At 32.5% G+C, this 20,844-nt stretch overlaps 1 protein-coding gene across 2 annotated transcripts in view; it reads left to right on the top strand.

The window, feature by feature from the left end:
• Syt4 (Synaptotagmin 4) overlaps positions 1 to 20,844 on the top strand; it is a 44,526-nt gene that overhangs the window by 8,307 nt on the left and 15,375 nt on the right. Inside the window, exon 1 of one of the 2 annotated variants that reach the window (XM_090175209.1) lies at positions 19,015 to 19,270. The exons of the other annotated variant lie outside the window; for it this stretch is intronic. Coding sequence (XP_090031335.1) covers positions 19,207 to 19,270 — 64 coding nt within the window. The 5' untranslated portion in view covers positions 19,015 to 19,206. Of the gene's footprint in view, positions 1 to 19,014; positions 19,271 to 20,844 lie in introns of those variants that run through there. 2 annotated transcript variants of the gene reach the window in all.

Genomic DNA, 20,844 nt, shown 5'->3' with positions numbered 1-20,844 from the left:
TAAAAGCCCTTAAAGGGCCACCGTATCGTTTGAATTTTTAAGGGTGGGGCTACATAATCACGTTCTTTGGAATGTATGAGTCACGTGACGGAAGGGGAGGAGCCAAATTCTAAGTGGTTTCTTTTCACCTGTTCTGGGATTAAAAGTGTACTCTTTTACCCTAAAACCTTTTCTTCGCCTGTTCCGGGGATGCTATTTACTCTTACCTTGTAGTAAGATATTTTCAAAATCTTTCATTACTAAAATAAATTATAAAATATTTTATTTTCTAATAAATTTAATAATTATAACCAATTTATTAGAAAATACTGTTATTTATATAACTAGGTTATTTTAACTGATAAAATTTTTGCTAAGGCCTATTGTAACATACTTTATTATTTAGATTCATGCCTTGATGTCTTAATTTGAAAATTTCTAATGTACTAAAATGGATATCTGTATTGTGCCATCCTGCAATGAGAGCAATAGAATAGTTAGCTTTTACAAAGAATGTTCCTAAATTTTTTAAATTACTGTTGTGATACTATAAATAATATTTTAGATTATCTAAGTAAACAAAAAGAAACAATGGTAAACTAAGACTAAATTTAAAATGTTCCTAACTTCCTATATTTCATATTAATGTGAGATACTGAAAATAATGTGTTAGAAAAAATAGTTAACTTTTGCTTTAAACAAAGAATGTTCCTCAATTTTTAAAATTACTGTTGTGATACTATAAATAATATTTTAGAAACAGTAGTACATAATTATGATTTTGTTTCAAAAAAATCCTATTTAAATATCAGTACTATTATTTATTGTTTAAAAATCAAATTGTTTTTAATATTGCTACTATAATTGTGATATTAAAACTAAGATTTTAAAGCCAATTCTAATTGATTTTTTTTTTAATTTAAGGATTTACAGTGAAAATTCCATTAATAAAATGGTATTAGACAGGATATATTAGCAAAATGAGCCCGCCGAACGATTCAAACTTTCGGCACGAATCTCGAAATATTTGAAAAGTAAAAGACCAATAGTACGCCACCTATTGGTCTTTCGCGCGTAAGTCACCCCCTAGCTGAGCAGCTTGCACAGGCCTTTATAATAACGTAGGCACCGCTCTGGCCCATAAACTATTCGCTTGTTCCGCAGTATCAGTGGCGGCTTAAGAAGGCTGGGTCCCCGGGGCGGCGGCAGTGTTTTGTGACACCCCCCCCCCATTGAGTTGGGAATATTAATCTAGAGGTCCAATCGAAACGTCGGATTTCAGTATTTCGCGAAACAAGTTTTTAAAAATAAGAATACTGTCGTCTGCTCCCATCGGCGTCCCAAATGACGAGAAAACGTTATCATTCTACCCGTGGCGCCGTCTATCTCTCAATGATTCGTTCAAATAAGACGCGTTTTCAAGCAAAAAGATTTTTTTTCTTCAAGATAATGGATGGCGCCACGGGTCATATGATAACGTTTGCTCGTCATTTTAGAGCAGACGGCACATTCGTATTTTTCAAAAACTTGTTTCGCGGGGAGCAGATTTGATTGGATCTCTAGATTAATATTCCCAACTCAATGCACCCCCCAGCACCGTGCAGAGGTTTTCACGGGTCCGTCTTCCTCAAGTTTAATCGTTCCGATTTGCACCCCCCTCAAGCTTCTCCGATGGCACCCCCTGCTGCCCTAGTACCCGGGACGGACCGCCCCCCCCCCCTTAGGCCGCCACTGCGCAGTATCACGACTACTTTTTCTACTCCCCGAAATGAGGTGCAAAGACAGTTAACCAATAAACGGTTTATCCAGAATTTATCTGCTAAAATGTCCACAGGCAGCAATTTTGGGAAAACATTTTAAATTCGATCCACCACAGAATCAGAGTAAAATGACGCCATGGGATGAATCTTTTACCCGACTCCGAAATCCCAGAACTTCTGTGGACCTGATACTAAAGAACAGAATGAATTTATTTGCGAGCTGATAATAGGCCAAAACTATTCGTTCGCTTTGGGACGAAGAGTACACCTTTTACCCCAAACTACCAACTTCTTCCATATTATAACAGCCAAACTGTATTTTGAAGTTGCTGGCTATTTCCTAAAAAAATACTCCAAAACTAGCGAATAGTTTTCGCCAAATGAATGTAATGCACTCTTTCAACTAATATTTAAAACAATCTTAGTTTTTGGGTATTGTTAATTGCGCAATCGGAAACACAAATTTTGCATTAAAAGGAATATTACTAGAGTTGTTAATTTTCCGGAAAAATTAAATGCGGAAAAGTTTCCGGGAAATTTTCAAGAAAAGTTTCCGAATAGATTCAATAAATCATCCTCCAAGGAAATCGCCAAGAAGTAATATGTCCGAGAGCCAGGACCTGCAAGTCACTGTTTATATTTTGCTTGTTAAAATAATGGAAATTTTTCACCTTTACGGCAGCAACAAGCGTTCCCTTTTAACCAGGTAGCTTTTGGGACATTTTAAGGCTTGGCAAAAATACGACGTTCTGTTTACAGGTGAAAAGTTTCCATTATTTCCACAAGTACTGTATAAACAATACCTTGCAGTTCCTGGCTCTCGGAAATATTACTTCTTGTAGATTTCCTGGGAGGATGATTTCTTTAAGCGCCTATTGCGGAAAATGTTCCACAAATTGGAAAAATAAAAAAATTAAAGATATATTACTTTTAAGTATTGTTCTTCTAACCTAGTCTACAGGTTTAGTTTTACTTTAAGATTCGATAAAATGAGGCGAATATTGGAGAACAATACTAGGCTAATCATGGAATGAAAACTTTTTTTCTTTTTTTCGGAAAAATACGAAAAATCTAAATATTACCAAGGGAATTAGATGGGAAACACCAATCATTAACTTTTCTGCTACTCGAGGCGCTGACGCGTAATATTTGGGAAGAGCGTAGGCTTCGGAAAACCATTGGGAATAATCCTCTCTAAATAATGTTAAAAATAATGTTTGTGATAAAGTGGGATACCCAAAGGCACAAAACTGGCTTTAAACTTAGCTCAAAGGTTATTTTAGAATTGCATAAATTTAAAATGTGTTAAATTAAAGATTTTTAATCAACTAAACAGTTTTCCAAAGTCGATCTAACGGAAAACTAACGTAAATAATTCTACGAACTGTATTTGGTTTGAAAACATAAAAATTTGACGACGGCGTGGCGCGGCGTTTATATGAAATTTATTTAATTTGCACCAGCAAAGTAATAATTGAAATGCGATAAAGAAAGAACTACATTTTTTTTAAAGCTGCAAAGACACTGATGTCAACGGAAAATACGGTAGCCCTGTTAAAAAATTATAAACCATCGGCGGCGCGCCGTTCAAAAAACTTGTTGAGGTTAACGATAATAGTTAGTGTAGGGAGTTGTTGGCTCGCGTGGCTTGCCACCACCCTCCAAAGCATTGTAACCCGGCCACTTGAATTAAAGTCTGTAAAAGTCGCTCGATGACTTAGGCCTAAGGTGGTGCCTAGCTGATTATTATTTAAAAGATAAAAATCGTTCGGCAGCGGCGGCTCAAAAAACGATCATCGTCGGCGGCGCGCCGTTCAAAATCGTTCGTTGGTGGCGGCGCAAAAACGATCAGCGTCGGCGGCGTCGGGATCTATTATATTCTCTTTAACATAATCAACCACGCATTTGAACTTTTCGAAGATGTGACCGGTAATATCTTGAAAAGCAACAAAGCATCATGATAATATCGTTATCCAACTAACCAGCCATCTAGCCTATAGGCATGTTTCTTATTAGTTTATTTACATTTCCCAACTTCCGCGATGAAAACGTTCCGCCATGTTTCCCACATCAAAATTCCAAGCGAGAGTCTTTAGCGCAATGCCAGGGGTCCTCATCAGGCTTCCCGAAACGAGGCGGTCGCGCTGGGGTGAAAGAACTTTCTCCGGTACGCTCTTCACGTATCCCAGCCAGCACATGTTGACAAGATTTTCATTTCAGAGTAGGCGTGGCCTGGATATATCGCGTCCCGAGCCAGAGTCCAAAGGCTTAGCTCCAAAGGATCGATTTCGGGCGACGCGGAAAGCGTGACCTTCGCGTCCTAATGGCAATTTATAGTTGGTGGCAAGCGACGCCTGGGATCCCAGCCAGCGCAATCCCGGGACCTAAACAATGAGCGGGTTTAGTGGCTCCTGCTCACATTTGAATATATATACGAGCAGCCGGGGAAGGATGACACTTTGATGAGCGCGGAAATATTACCATGAATAATATATAAAGTAGAGTGGTGCCGAAGATATAGTCTTACGTTACGTTGTTGAATCGAGATGGAAATTAAGCGATCTACATTTCGCGTTTTAAATGGAAACAAATGCTCAGATCGATAAGATTAGTATGGAATAGGCGATTAAATAAATCTAGGAATATGAAAACTCGGTACCCTGGAATAGAAAAGTGTATTCCCCCACTACGAGCTCCCCTCTCTCTCTACGGCAACGAAGCGCGAGCCAGAATCGCGGACATACGAGTTTAGCGCCACCTTTTCTACATGTTTTTTAAAAATTCGTCTGCTAGTTTTCGAATATTAAAATTCATTGTCTATTCCTACTAAAAACACGGGACTAGAAATACGCGAATAGAAAAACTAGCAGACGAAGAGCCGATTAAAAGTGTAAAGGTTCTACGATAGATGGCGATACTTGTTATGTCCGTGAATTTTTTACTGCCCCGCCTAAAACGGGAGACGACCACTCCAGGTTTACTTGAATCCTCCTAGAATAAATAATCCTCCCAGGAAAACGCCAAGAAGTAATATTTCCGAGAGCCTGGACTCGCATGATATGGTTTATATAGTGCTTGTTGAAATAATGGAAACTTTACACCTATAAACAGAACGTCGTGTTTTTGCCCAGGATTATTATGTCAAAAAAGCTACCTGGTTAAAAGGGAACGCCATGGGGAACGCTTGTTGCTGCCGTAAAGGTGAACAATTTCCATTATTTTAACAAGCACTGGCTCTCGGAAATATTACTTCTTGGCGATTTCCTGGGAGGATGATTTATTGAACTCTCTATTGTTTACGCGTGGATTTTCCTGACAGAAATAAGCGCAAATATAAGCAAAGTAATCGCCGCAAGTCAGCCAAAAAAGGCGCAAAATACAATTTCAGTAATTGATGCGATAGGGTTTAAAGCATTCCATTTTATTCGAGATTCGCTCCGTTGGAATTGTTCTCACACCGATCTGAAAGAAATCGAACATGTTTAGAAGATTGGGGTGCTTTATTCCCTGAGTTGAAAAAGAACACGCGAAAACAATTTTCTCCGAGGAGGTTGAACGCATTGGAAAATTCCAAAAATCCTTTCTCCGAGTAGATCAACCACGTTGGCACACTCCAAAAACCTTACTCTAAGCATATAGAACGCGTTGGCACACTCCAAAAACCTTACTCTAAGCATATAGAACGCGTTGGCACACTCCAAAAACCTTACTCTAAGCATATAGAACGCGTTGGCCACTCCCAAAACCTTTCTCCAAGCATATAAAAAGCTTTGTAACACTCCCAAAACTTTATTGCGAGCAGATCGATAGCGTTCGAACACTCCAAAAAACTTGTGCGGAGCAGATCAGGCGCCTTGGAACATTCCAAAAAACGTTATTGATGCACATCGACCGCGATGAAACACTTAAGAAACTTTCTCGGGGCAAGTAGACCGTGATGAAACACTTAAGAAACTTGCTCGGGGCACATCGACCGCGATGAAACACTTAAGAAACTTGCTCGGGGCACATCGACCGCGATGAAACACTTAAGAAACTTGCTTGGGGCACATCGACCGCGATGAAACACTTAAGAAACTTGCTCGGGGCACATCGCACAGTGGGACGAAACGAGAAAAAAGTAGGCGCCGCGAATATCTCCAAACCTGTTTTAGGTAGAAAATTGAAATTTTCAGGTCGCATACAGTGAGTAGGGGAATACCTACTATAAAAATTTCGATGACCTTGAACCATGTCTTCAGGGTCATCCAAACATTATCTCGAAAACCGTAAGAGTTACGAAGATGGTTTCAATTAGAAAAGTGTTCCACGTCCTATTCTAGGTCTACATAGCTTTGATTCAATCGGATTTGCACAACAGAAAGTCGATAAAATAAAGATCAAAAATGCAAATTGACTAATAAAATGGCGCTCAATTTTAAATCAAAAGCAAAAAGCTATAATCACCCTAAATCAGGCGTTGAATCTTTCTACATATTTTGCTGGCCGCTAGAAATGTCGCTTGTAGTCTCTATCGAGTTAAAATTCTTCTATAGTTGGGTGAAGTAGGATACGCGATAAAGGAAAATCGTATTTGGACGTTTTTCATAATGTTTCTGGGAGACATTGTGATTTAGTGCTTTATCTTTATAATTTTATTTGTGCTACAGAGGGACCCGGATGGATATGGGTTATTGATATTTATAAACTAGAATACTACTAGAATCGAGAAATATGACTACTTGTATAATATTATTTAATAATTTTTTTAAAATCTAAGAATTATTCGTATCTTTACACTTTTTAAGAGCAACTAAGATTTTAGATGTCCATAGACATAGCAAAATTTTCTTTTTGAAATTGGAAAAATATTTGATCAATGCGTCAAATAACAGAGACTAAAAATATACATATTTAACCTAGAATTAATTGGTTTTAATTTATGGTTTTTGTATAAAAGAATTAGTTAGGATGACAAAACATATACAGGTTTTTTAACGAGTTTAGTCACGTTAACAGGTTCTATGGCCTCCACAGAATAAAATATGACTTGCAAACTGAAATCTCAGGTATTACAGTATGCTATCGATATAAAGTCATCATAAAATGCCCAAGAAAAAAATTTCATAGATTTAAAATTTTTCTCAAATGCCCACTTTTTCCAGGTTTCGTCCCACTGTGCATCGACCGCGTTGGAACACTAAAGAAACTTTCTCCGAGCAGATTGAATGCATTAGAGCACTAAAAAAGGTTGATAGCGGAAATTTATCGGAGCAGATCCGAGCACACAAATGGAACATGAAATGTTGATAGAACACTCAAATGGAAAACGCTATTAGTTACGTGTTAGCAGGAGTGTATATAACCAGCATACTTTTCAAAATCCGGATGCATTTTCAAATAGGTCCTTGTGATCTGTAGAAAAATTGATGATGATCAGGTGAAATACGTCACCACCATAGTGTCTTTCTAATAATTTACCATCTATAATGATGGTAAATAATTAAATACTATCTATCCAGTTTCATTTGGACATCGCCAGGTCAAGTAATAGGCGCTACAAATTTGGAACCGTGATTCGGTGTATACTTCCGCGTCCTTCCAACCTTCTAAAAAAATAATTTTCGTTTTTATGGCCTATGAATACTTCTCTACTAAATCCGGATGAAACATGTAAAGAAGAGTTCATAAAATAATGTATATATCGAACACTACCGCGGCGTATATTACGAAACGCCATTAAATCACGTTTTCGGTAACAACCATAAAGTTTCAACGCCGCACTATTAATAACACTTCCCTTCAGCTCCCCAAAAACCCATCATCGAGGCTATTCCCCCAGAAAAAAATATTTTGAATGCCATAAAACTAGTCGACGCATCCAAAACACTGTTCTGGTGAATAACAAGTTGGCAAGCCAAAATATACCTCTCCTCGGAAGAATTTTTAATTTTAAGTGAAGCGTAACTGTATACGTGGTTCTGCGGTAGAACGCTCACCTGTCGTGCAAGAGGGCTCGGGTTCGAATCCCGGCCGATTAAAAAATTATACTACACCCAATGACAGAAAGAGGGCGCTTTTGGAAAAACCTTTTCCCTGATTCTAAGAAACTGGGTACGCAGTGATTACCCTTTGCCCCGAAAATGCGAACGCGTTCGCAGGCCTGACAGACAGACCCACAGACAGACAGACAGACAGACACGGTGGTTGTATAATCCCTCCTAGGGTACAAAGTCCCCTCGGAGAGGTAAAAAACACGCATCAACCGCGAAAATGCAGAGTTTGAGCGGCGAGGAAAACGTCTAAAATTTTAACTTTAATCGGTACGTTTCTTAGGCCTAACCAAAAGCGTTTCGTTTTTTCGTTAGGCTTAAAAAACGCACTGATTAAAGAAGACAATTTTACACGTTTACCCCAAACGCGCTTAAAGCTCCCCTATGACTTCCCGGGAAGCGTGATAAAAAAGATAAAATTTTAATGAAATTTCGCATCCACGCCAGGCCTTGGCTGGGAGTCAGCCCAGCGAACCAGAGTTCGAAACTTTCTCGGCTATAGCAAAAGGCTTTTGCCTTTTAAAGCTTAATAGCCGGAGAATTCGACGGTGAGGAACCGAGGGAAAAACTCTTTGGTGTTTTCTTATTACATTTTAGGGAAGGGTCGGCGATATCATCAAAATGAAAAGTCTCGGGGCCAAAATAGGTTGAAGGAAAATCGATGGATTCTTCGAGGCTTTCAAGGACAGGTGCGCTACGCCTTTTGTCCTTTCCATAGGAACTATAGAGGTAATGTAGTTGCGGACGACGTCAAAATGTTGAGATTGAATTGGACAATGGCTTTGTCACGCGTACAAATTATCTACCCGACAAAGGTGAATTTTTTACGGAGCTTTTCGGGATGTCGTATTTTATGGGACTGTAGGGAAATCCGGGGTTCGGTTTTGTATCCCGAATTTCAAAGCTTGAATATTTACTGGGTTCCATTGATAGAACGTTACGTCGAAAACTCGAGTTTTTTTCGCGAAATTTCTTGCGTGGTTTACGAAATTGCGGTATGCTGCGCGTTCGATATTCTCTAATTTATTTCTAAAATATTAAAGGTGATATCAAGAACGCCTAGAAGTAGCTAAGAGCTATGAAATTGTTAAATGCTGCCACCATGAAGTTATACTTCACGAACACTGGGAATTTACTGACGCCCTCTAGTGTCTACATTTTCAAATAGCCGTGAAAATAGCCGTCTATAAATTATAATTTATTATTAATATTTATTATCATTATTATTTATTATTATTAATATTTATTAGCATCATTATTTATTATTATTAATATTTATTATCATTATTATTTATTATTATTAATATTTATTAGCATCATTATTTATTATTATTAATATTTATTATCATTATTATTTATTATTATTAATATTTATTAGCATTATTATTTATTATTATTATTATTTTTAACATTATTATTTATTATTAATATTAATATTTATTAGCATTATTATTTATAATTATTATTTATTATTTATTATTATTATTTATTATTATTATTTATTATTATTATTATTTATTATTATTATTTATTATTATTATTTATTATTATTATTTATTATTATTATTTATTATTATTATTTATTATTATTAATATTTATTATTATTTATTATTATTATTATTTATTATTAATATTTATTATTATTTATTATTAATATTTATTATTATTATTTATTATTATTAATATTTATTATTATTATTTATTATTATTATTTATAATTATTAATATTTATTATTATTTATTATTATTATTTATTATTATTAATATTTATTATTATTTTTTTAGACCTACCTGATCTATCAGGTAGACATTTATTTCCAAACTAAAAAGTTACATAAAAGAAAGGAAACAAAAACCGTAATAAAATACAAATAAAAAATTAGAAGATAAAAAACATCAAAAACCGCTAACAATTTTTTCAATTTTCAATTTCACTACCTTAGATCGAATTATTTCATCTATTATTGAGAGTTCGTGTCGTTTTGCGTAGCACATGAAATAATTTGTTCTTAAAGAACTCGTATAATTTAACTTCCGGATTTCCATTGCTACTATTCATTAATTCATGATAAGTGTATTAGATTGATAACTTTAAGATTGATATTAATATACACTCAATTTTGAAAAGGGGGTCGTTGTTGCAGGTTTAAAACCAATAAAATTAGTTTAAAATTTCAAAGTTTGGTTCATTTGTTTTAGAAATTTCTAGGTAATTTCACATTTAAAAAAACATGTTTTAAGTCGTCTTTCTGTGTATTCCGAAAATATGAGATGCAATATTTGGAGTAATAATGGAACATGTTCAAATACGCCACAGAACATTATTTACTTTCCCATTAAAATAATTTTTCCAGACTATTTTAAAATTTATATTTTCAGACTCACTAGATATCCCTACTTAAAATATATTTGACAGTTTTTCTTTTACATTAACCGTAATTGGATTTATAAATTTTTTATGATCATTTTTATTTAATTCGGTGAACAAATTTGGTTGAAATTGTACTGGTAAAAATATTATATTTTTAAATTCTCTATACTCCAAATTCTTAATTACTTTCTTATTTAAAAAACCCCTGAATGTACGTTTTGGTTCTTGTATATATATTCTATTTACTGCTCTTAATTCTGGAGCTAATAATTATTTAACTTTAAATGGATTTTGAATTTTAGAATTTTTATCATATATACCACCGACAAACAGTATTTTTAGGACTTTCCATTTCATATGGAAATTATCATCCGGAAAAACATTATTATCTATTGGAAGTTTAAGTAGTGTTGTAAGAAGGAAAATTTTCCGCGTTAAAATTTCCGGAAAATGACTGAGGCCTCTTTTCCGGAAAATTTTCCGTATTTTTCCGAAAAAAAATAAAAAAAAGTTTTCATTCCAAGATTAGTCTAATATATTGTTTGAAAATTTAAACAAAGCGGCACATTCGCCTCATTTTTTCGAATCTGAAAGTAAAACTAAACGTCTAGACTAATTTAAACTGATTAACAATGTAACACTATTAATGTTTTGTAGTATGTTTACTGATATTAGACATTTTATATCGATAAAAAGTTAAAAACCCTTTGTTTCAATTTTTAATTTTTCCGATTTGCGGAAAATTTTCCACAATTCGGAAAATTTTCCGGAAACGTTTCTGGAAATTTTTCCGCATTTTATTTTTCCGGAAAATTAACAACCTTAAGTTAAGGTAATTATTTATTATTATAATTTATTATTATTAATATTTAGTATTATTAATTATTATATTTATTATTATTATTTTTGACATTTCGGGGTAAAAATATCCCGCTTTTGCATTTTCCAGATGGCGCTACAAACATTGTGAGAAGTATTAGGTGATGTCAGCAGAGGACGATGTTATAGCACATATTTCTTAGTTAATTCTAGGCGTTCATAATGGCACGAAATAGCGATTTAAAAAATAAATAAATACTAAATTCTTTATTCTTTTTATCAATTAAGTCTCAAAGTGTAAAGCTTAGTCTAATAATGGATTAAAATTCCTCATTCCTGGTACAAATCCCTCATCTAGCGTCAGATAACGCAGGTTCACGTCTTTATCATATGGTGTTTTCTGATAAAGTGAACCATTAGACAGTAAACGCAAACTTGATTGAGTGACGGTTTCGTACAGTCCCCTGGGACCATCTAGTGGTCGGAAAAGTACTAAAGCGTTCAGAGTTTTGATGAAAATTACATAAAACCATAATTTTCGTATGTAAATTTAAGTTGGAAATTACATTTTGTTAGTTTCGCAATGTAAGCCAAAAATAGGCCAGATCGCGCCTGTAGAAGTGTTCGGCACGTCCGACACCAGTGTTCAGGGAGAAGCTGCCCACCAGGCGAGGGAGGCCTCTCCTATAGATCGGATAGGATTTCGCAAAGACCTCCTATAGAAAACAGTTGGATCAAAGCCAATTTCGCTAAGTAGTTTCGGCGCGGCAGACAACTATAACTCACGTTGTATTATCCTTCGTTAGTTCGGTAAAATTTGGGGGGTGGGAGGGGAACCTTCAACTCCAACGTTTCAAAAAAGATAATGCAAAAACAGACGCCTTGACCTACTTCTATTTGCCAAGACTCGCCTAAGCAATTTAATTTTAAAATCTTGTTTTTGATGTCAGTGATAATTGCATATACGTAGAGTCAGATAAAAAGAAACATGAAAAATGTCAGATTTGTTAAAACTAATATATCTTTTTTATAATTTTCGCTGGATATTTTTTATTTTTACACCTAAAAATTTTTAGGATTTTTGAAAATCCCAGATTTCAAGGGTGTCCTAAATAATTTTTTAATCAAATAACCTCGTTTTAATGTTTTCCCTGATTCTTTGAAAGATTTCATGAAATTTAGTGTTTTTAATATTTTAAGAAATTATAAAGTGGAATTTAAAAAAAACGATTTTGGGCTGAGGTATTTTTTAATCAAATTAACTGGAATCCATTACATTTCTAAACTTAAAAATTAAATGCACTAAGCCTAACCTAACTTTCTCGCCAGTACTGTCGGCTAAGCCCCGACTAAGCCTCTCGTAGTGATAGTTGAACCGAGTTTTTGAGGCCCTTCGAAGCGGCTGGTGTAGCTTAGTAAGCCTTCCGATGTAGGACACGCCTACCGTGTCCAAATATCTGGAACAGTGAGTCCCCTTAGATTGTTGGTCCATGGTGCCATTTACCATATCTTTTGGTAAAACAAGAATACATATAATTATACTCAGGGACTATATTGAGACGATCAGCGGCCACCATAGTACGAGAGAGGAAAGGAAAACGTCACAGAAATGTAAAATTATGTGAGCCTCCATAATGTATATATGGAAGGCCAAAAGCTCTTTAAACTGTGTTTTTCCCGGTGTAACCCTATATGTTCAAACTCTACGTGAAAAATAAATATATTACTTCTGTGCCGTGACGCGTTTATTTGGGAAACGTCAGACATACATTCTAAAAGAAAGTTTAAAGCGACGATTGAAACCCGGCGACGGGCTCCTTTCCTTTTTATACGACGATCGCCGACCGTTCCATTCTCCCACGCCATCTGAAAACGCGCCAAAGAAAAATATTTTTATTTCCCCAACTTGACAAAAGATGGCGAAAGAAGCTTAAAGGAAGAAGAAGAAACTTTACCCCTTCCCCCTCTTCCGCCGTCCTCTTTGATTAAGAAATCTGACATTCAGATTTTCTAAGCCTCGGTAGCTAACTTTCCGTAGAGCCTAGACGCTTTCCCTTTGACGCAAAAAATACGAAGTTTTCGTTAAGCCTTGGCCTTCTTTACGCCACTCAACCCGAAGCTTAAAAGGTTGACCGAAAAATATTACTAGATGCTAGATGCGACGTAGCTGAAGTGCTCTGATGGGAGAGCGAAACCAATTGAATTTGATGTAGGTCCTAACCTATTTCGCGGAGCAATTTCATATGGCTCAAAAAAAAATTATCAATATTTGAAGTTACGTTAAGCCTCGTCTTCGAGGAGAAATCCCTCCAAAAGGGAGGGCACGCGATTCGCAGCGCCATCCATCGCCAATTTCGAGAAGTATTATTTCGATTCTGTTCCGCGTACGAAAGAATTCGAATGAAGATAGAGGGAAAATGTTTTCGCGAGAAAATGCCCCCTTCGAACGAAGCGACGTCAATTCTGGTTGGGCTGAAGATTTAGAATCCTAAAGCACGGTACTTTGGAGAAAAATGGATCTTCCGACGGATGAAATAGTACCGTATACCTGACCCATATCGGCACGATGACCTGCCTTAACAAAGCGGAAAATAAATAAAAAGCCTCGCTTTAAAAAATGAAGTATTATCGCAATAAAAGAACGCGTTTTAAAGCCTTTTGTGAAGGAACTTTGTTGGAGAATTTAATAAGCAGTTATTATAAAAAAAAATCCTTTCTACTGGTATGAAATCATTATTATTAGGGCTGTTGATTTAAATTAATTTAAAACGAAATAAAATAATTTATTCATTGGTTTAAAAAGCTTAGTGAACTTAAGTGATTTTATGAAATATTTTAAGTGTGACAAAGAAATTGAAATGAAATTGGTAGTAATTTAAATTTATTTAAGATTAATTTGAATTAACGATACCGATACAAGCACTCATAAATTAAACAGGAAAAGGGGTTATTAGATGTTTAAAAACTATTTATATAAATTTTTAATAGACAAAATAATTTTTTAAATAGAAATTTAAATCAGTTTTTAATTGGTAATTTAAAACAGGTTATAAATAGTAATTTAAAACAGGTTATAAATAGTAATTTAAAACAGGTTATAAATAGTAATTTAAAACAGGTTATAAATAGTAATTTAAAACAGGTTATAAATAGTAATTTAAAACAGGTTATAAATAGTAATTTAAAACAGGTTATAAATAGTAATTTAAAACAGGTTATAAATAGTAATTTAAATAATTTTTTTAAGTAGTAATTTAAACAAATTTTTTAAATTGAAATTTAAATCAGTTTTAAATAGTAAATTAAATCCGTTATAAATAGTAATTTAAAACAGGTTATAAATAGTAATTTAAAACAGGTTATAAATAGTAATTTAAAACAGGTTATAAATAGTAATTTAAAACAGGTTATAAATAGTAATTTAAAACAGGTTATAAATAGTAATTTAAAACAGGTTATAAATAGTAATTTAAAACAGGTTATAAATAGTAATTTAAAACAGGTTATAAATAGTAATTTAAAACAGGTTATAAATAGTAATTTAAAACAGGTTATAAATAGTAATTTAAAACAGGTTATAAATAGTAATTTAAAACAGGTTATAAATAGTAATTTAAAACAGGTTATAAATAGTAATTTAAAACAGGTTATAAATAGTAATTTAAATAATTTTTTTAAGTAGTAATTTAAACAAATTTTTTAAATTGAAATTTAAATCAGTTTTAAATAGTAAATTAAATCCGTTATAAATAGTAATTTGAATCAGTTTTAAATAGTAATTTAAATAAACTTTTTAAATAGTAATTTAAATAAACTTTTTAAATAGTAATTTAAATAAACTTTTTGAATAGCAATTTAAATAAACGTTTTAAATAGTAATTTACATAAACTTTTTAAATAGTAATTTAAATCAGTTTTAAATTGTAATTAAAATCAGTTTTAAATTGTAATTTAAATCAGTTTTAAGTAGTAATTTAAATCAGTTTTAAATAGTAATTTATATAAACGTTTTAAATAGTTATTTAAGTAAACGTTTTAAATAGTTATTTAAGTAAACGTTTTAAATAGTTATTTAAATAAACGTTTTAAATAGTTATTTAAATAAACGTTTTAAATAGTTATTTAAGTAAACGTTTTAAATAGTAATTTAAATAAATATTTTAAATAAACTTTTTAAACAGTAATTTAAATCAGTTTTTTAAATTGTAATTTAAATCAGGTTATAAATAGTAATTTAAAACAGGTTATAAATAGTAATTTAAATCAGTTTTTTAAATTGTAATTTAAATCAGTTTTTTAAATTGTAATTTAAATCAGTTTTTTAAATTGTAATTTAAATCAGTTTTTTAAATTGAAATTTAAATTAGTTTTTTAATTTGTAATTTAAATTAGTTTTTTAATTTGTAATTTAAATCAGTTTTTTAAATTGTAATTTAAATTAGTTTTTTAAATTGTAATTTAAATCAGTTTTTTAAATTGTAATTTAAATCAGTTTTTTAAATTGAAATTTAAATTAGTTTTTTAATTTGTAATTTAAATCAGTTTTTTAAATTGTAATTTAAATCAGTTTTTTAAATTGTAATTTAAATCAGTTTTTTAAATTGAAATTTAAATTAGTTTTTTAATTTGTAATTTAAATTAGTTTTTTAATTTGTAATTTAAATCAGTTTTTTAAATTGTAATTTAAATTAGTTTTTTAAATTGTAATTTAAATCAGTTTTTTAAATTGAAATTTAAATTAGTTTTTTAATTTGTAATTTAAATCAGTTTTTTAAATTGTAATTTAAATCAGTTTTTTAAATTGTAATTTAAATCAATTTTTTTAAATTGTAATTTAAATCAGTTTTTTAAATTGAAATTTAAATTAGTTTTTTAATTTGTAATTTAAATTAGTTTTTTAATTTGTAATTTAAATCAGTTTTTTAAATTGTAATTTAAATTAGTTTTTTAAATTGTAATTTAAATCAGTTTTTTAAATTGTAATTTAAATCAGTTTTTTAAATTTAAATTTAAATTAGTTTTTTAATTTGTAATTTAAATCAGTTTTTTAAATTGTAATTTAAATCAGTTTTTTAAATTGTAATTTAAATCAGTTTTTTAAATTGTAATTTAAATCAGTTTTTTAAATTGAAATTTAAATTAGTTTTTTAATTTGTAATTTAAATTAGTTTTTTAATTTGTAATTTAAATCAGTTTTTTAAATTGTAATTTAAATTAGTTTTTTAAATTGTAATTTAAATCAGTTTTTTAAATTGAAATTTAAATTAGTTTTTTAATTTGTAATTTAAATCAGTTTTTTAAATTGTAATTTAAATCAGTTTTTTAAATTGTAATTTAAATCAGTTTTTTAAATTGTAATTTAAATCAGTTTTTTAAATTGAAATTTAAATTAGTTTTTTAATTTGTAATTTAAATCAATAAGCCTGCTTATACGAAAGTAAGTGATGGTAAATACGTGTAGTTTCCGAAAAATTTTACTTATCATCCTATTACAATAATCATAATGGAGTGGATGTCAGTTATCCAGCCCACAAAGAAAAATGTTTTCCGGTAGTTAAGAAATGAGATGTACGGGTCATTGGTAAGTCGACAAACAGGAGGCTCGGGGGGAGGCGGAAAGGAATACAATCTCCAAGATTAATATGCTCGGTTGCGAATAAAAATAGAAAAATGAATACTAAATTATTCGCGTAGGAGTCAATTACCGCATCACGAATCAACGCTTACCTAAGACCAAAAGCGTAAGGAATAGAAAGATTTCTTGGCCTTCGGGATTCGTTTTAGATGAGAGGGAGTGCATTGTCCCGAAAGAGATATTAGGGACTCCTAAGGCAATATTACTATCCCAAGAGGTCGAACGCGATGTCACCACTTCTAAGTTTCCCTTTACAGACTATTGGTTTTATGAAAAATTACACAGCGTATCCCTATGAGATTTTAAAATACAATTTGGGATTTAAAATACAATTTGAGATTTACAATACAATTTGAGATTTAAAATACAATTTGAGATTTACAATACAATTTGAGATTTACAATACAATTTGAGATTTACAATACAATTTGAGATTTTAAAATTTAATCTGAGATTTAAAATACAATTTGAGATTTAAAAATTAAATTTGAGATTTTAAAATACAATTTGAGATTTACAATACAATTTGAGATTTAAAAATTTAATCTGAGATTTAAAAATTTAATCTGAGATTTAAAAATTTAATCTGAGATTTAAAATACAATTTGAGATTTAAAAATTAAATTTGAGATTTTAAAATACAATTTGAGATTTTAAAATACAATTTGAGATTTTAAAATTCAATTTGAGATTTTAAAAAACAGTTGGAGATTTTAAAATTCAATTTGAGATATTAAAATCAATTTGAGCTTTTAAAATACAATTTGAGATTTGGTTTTTTAAAGTTTTTTTTAGATGTTTTAAATCTGATTTATTGATTAACCCGGATTTTACGAATTATGTTTTATTTCATTTTAAGATTTCTGAAACGTTTCTGGAATTTCTCCAACGCCCCAGATTTTTTTCACGGTTCTTTATTTGAGATCAATGGATAAATATTTTATTGAGATTCATATTAATAAAAAAATATATATATAACCCAACTTTCATTCTCAAATACCGTTTGGCATTTTACAGTTCATTTTACAACTCCAGCACGTTTCTACGTATTCTAGATCGAGTAGCAGACCTGTAAGTCCATTTACACCAATCTTACTTGGAGTTGTACCGTAAAAACACTTCGAGCTACTCAAAATCCAATAGAATAGAGAAAATACATTGAAACCAATAGCCAGAGCACTCAGACCAGATAAATTAATTCAATACAAGAATGCTATCTTTACGATTATTTCGTGGTTTCAAATTCATCCAGCTCTAAACAAAGGTTATTCGAAAGAAATTTTACAATATATATCAGTAGTATTATCCCTATTACCATAAGTGTATAATATTATTACATAAGTGTGACACTTCTTATTCTTCATATGCAAAAGTTCTACTGAGAACTATTTACGAGACCGACTGCATGACGGGCTTCATTTTGCGACCGCTTGCTAACGCGTCACACGTAGCCTATGAGATGTTTTTAACGTAACTAGCGCCATCATGGACCAAGAATCTAAGGGGACTCACTGTTCAGGCTTTAAAAAGTACGCCTGAATACTGGGAATAGGAAAATCACGGTTCATTTTAGTTCAATGTGGACAAACTTGGCGTCGCTGAAGTTCATATCCGACGTAGTTCAATTTTGACAAAATGGCGCCGTTGTTGTCGGTTAAATGATTAGGCTTAGTAAGTTTTAGACCTTTTATTTTTGAAATTGGTTCTTTAAAAAATTAAGTAATGGTAATTAACAATTGTGTTAATTAAAAAATAACCAGTAAGAAGCTAGGGGGAGATTTCCTTCTTGTGATGACGTCACTCCGTGACTAGCTCTCAGTAAAATATTCCCCAAAGGGACAGACTTATGGAATAATATTATAAACTTATGCTATTACCTTTCTCAATATTCTAAAGAGAGCTCAGGGGCAATCTCTTAATTCGGTTCATCTCCAATCACCCCCTTCAACATTAAATCCTCGAAACTTCCCCCGGTTTATCAAATAATCGGTTCTAATCAATCAAAACTGAAAGACGTACAAACCCCCTCCATCGAAGCAAGGCCAAGACTCCATCGTCAACGGCACACGGACCAAAGAGAGGATTTCTAATATTGTTTTAGCCCCCCCCCCCTCTGCTCGCAGCTTCCTTTTATCGGCTCCTTCGGGATAACTCGTCCCAACAAACCCCCACGCTTCCATGACGTCAAAGCCAGCCCCCCCCCCCCCCGGCCGGTCGAGAGCATGCGGAGAAAAGGAAGTGGGAAAAATCTAAAAGAGGGAAAAATCCTTCCGGTTGCCATGGCGACCGAAACTCCGCCGCGACTCGTGACGTATCAATCGATCGCGGGCCCTCTTCCACCACGCACGCGCGCTAGGTCGGGCCTTTTAGATCGAGTCTGGAGGCTCTGGCCTCAAAAATATTCTGGAGAATTTCCTATCTCGTTCAATACGTTGATGAAACTAGAATCGACCCCGTCTTGATTATGCCAGTGTTCGCAATTTTATAATTAAGCGGACTTTTTAAGTAGAACTTTGATCAGTGTTGGTGTTACATTGTCTTTCGCTCAGGACTGAGTGTATTTTATCTGCCTATTTAAAGAAGTAAAACGTCGCTTGATTTGAGGGGCTATGAATTTGAGATCAGGGGTTCCCCATTCCGACGATGGGCCCCGCATCGAAGCTGTCTCAGAAGGTAAATCCGCATTTCATGAATTTAATGAATTACGCTAAATTAGCTCTCGTTTCCTTCCCGGAAGGATCATATCCACGAAATTTTTTCAACGTTTCTAACTTCATATCTTTGATTATTTTTCAAATGTCGAGATATAATGTTATGACGAACGGTAAATGATGAAAAGGTTGACAATTGACCATGGAAATATTTTCAGCTATTTAATATAAACTTTACTTTAACATTTAACTAACCAGTTATTTAATAATATTATATATTTATTTATATTTCAAGAAATATTATTTACTTTATATTTTATGAAAATTATCTTTTTTACCAAATTTAGTAGCCACCAATTTTTTCTGTATTTACTTTTTGAATATACTTATAATTAAAATAGTATTACTTTTATATTTAAAGTACTTATTTTTAATTAACTAATGACAACTTGTGTTTCATTTCTTTCTATTTTTTATAATTTTGACAATATATTCACTTTTTTTAAAAAATAGTTGAACGGAAATTTTAAAATAATTATTAATTTGAAAGACCATATAATGTTATTTCACGATACCCTTAAAGCCAAACTAGAGGTTCAATTTAAACCATATTGTATTTCCGGTAGCAAAGGTTTGATAGGGGAATAATTGAGAAGGGGGGGGGGTAGGTGGGCCGCAATCTCGCGCGTAAGATAAGCCTACATTTCAAAACACTCGTGTACTAGAATACGGAACAAGGCTTATCGGCAATTTCAATATTGACATTTTCCCCACTACATCTACAAGTACATTCCCCCGAAACGTTATCATCCGGGCCTTGGCAAGAGTCCCAGCGTTGCCAACCCTTACGATAATTATAGTTACGTACGATAATATGACCCTTGATACCACGCACGATAGCGTAACAGCCAATTGAACGATAATCCAGTAGAAATGAGTTATTGTTGTTACAATTTTAGCACACTGAAGAATAGTATTCCACTGTTTGCTGCTTAAGTTGTATTATTTTGCTGTATCGCGACTGAAAACTATCGCTACGCCCCCTTTAGTTCGCCATCGAAACTTAAATAGGTAGCGGCTAAAGCAGACGCTATTAGTTTTTCCTCATCGTTATTCGTAAATTTGACTTTATAAATATTGATACTTGCATTTTAAAATAATTTTTGCATCGTTTGCTTATATTTTTGTAAGTTTATTGCAGAAATAAGGCACTAGTCACGGTATTCGACTACTAAAATAAATGCTCTGACTAGTAAAATTAATCGAAATGTGGGGGACTGACTAGTCAATTTGACTTGTGAAAAATTTACCTAAATATTAATAAATAATGGCAAATGTGGCGTATCATAAATTCATCATTCATCAATCCCATTTTATTTCAAAAAATTGTGATTGACCAAAGTCGCGTAACTCAAGTGATAATAAATTACTATTTTAATTCTGACGGGTAAATTAAAATTGGGACGGTCCTTCTTGTTTTTATACCCCCATTTTTACCCCCACTAGTCAGGCTGACTACTAAAAACAATATACTTTTGTCCAACCCTGGCAAATAGGCGCTTAAATAAAGGAAATCGCCAAGAAGTAATATTTCCG

The sequence above is a fragment of the Leiobunum rupestre genome, chromosome 5 (assembly GCF_980474605.1).
Source record: "Leiobunum rupestre chromosome 5, qqLeiRupe1.1.hap1, whole genome shotgun sequence".
Taxonomy (NCBI): domain Eukaryota; kingdom Metazoa; phylum Arthropoda; class Arachnida; order Opiliones; family Sclerosomatidae; genus Leiobunum; species Leiobunum rupestre.
The sequence above is the reverse complement of the archived record's forward strand: the minus strand, read 5'-3'. Positions and strand labels throughout refer to the sequence as shown.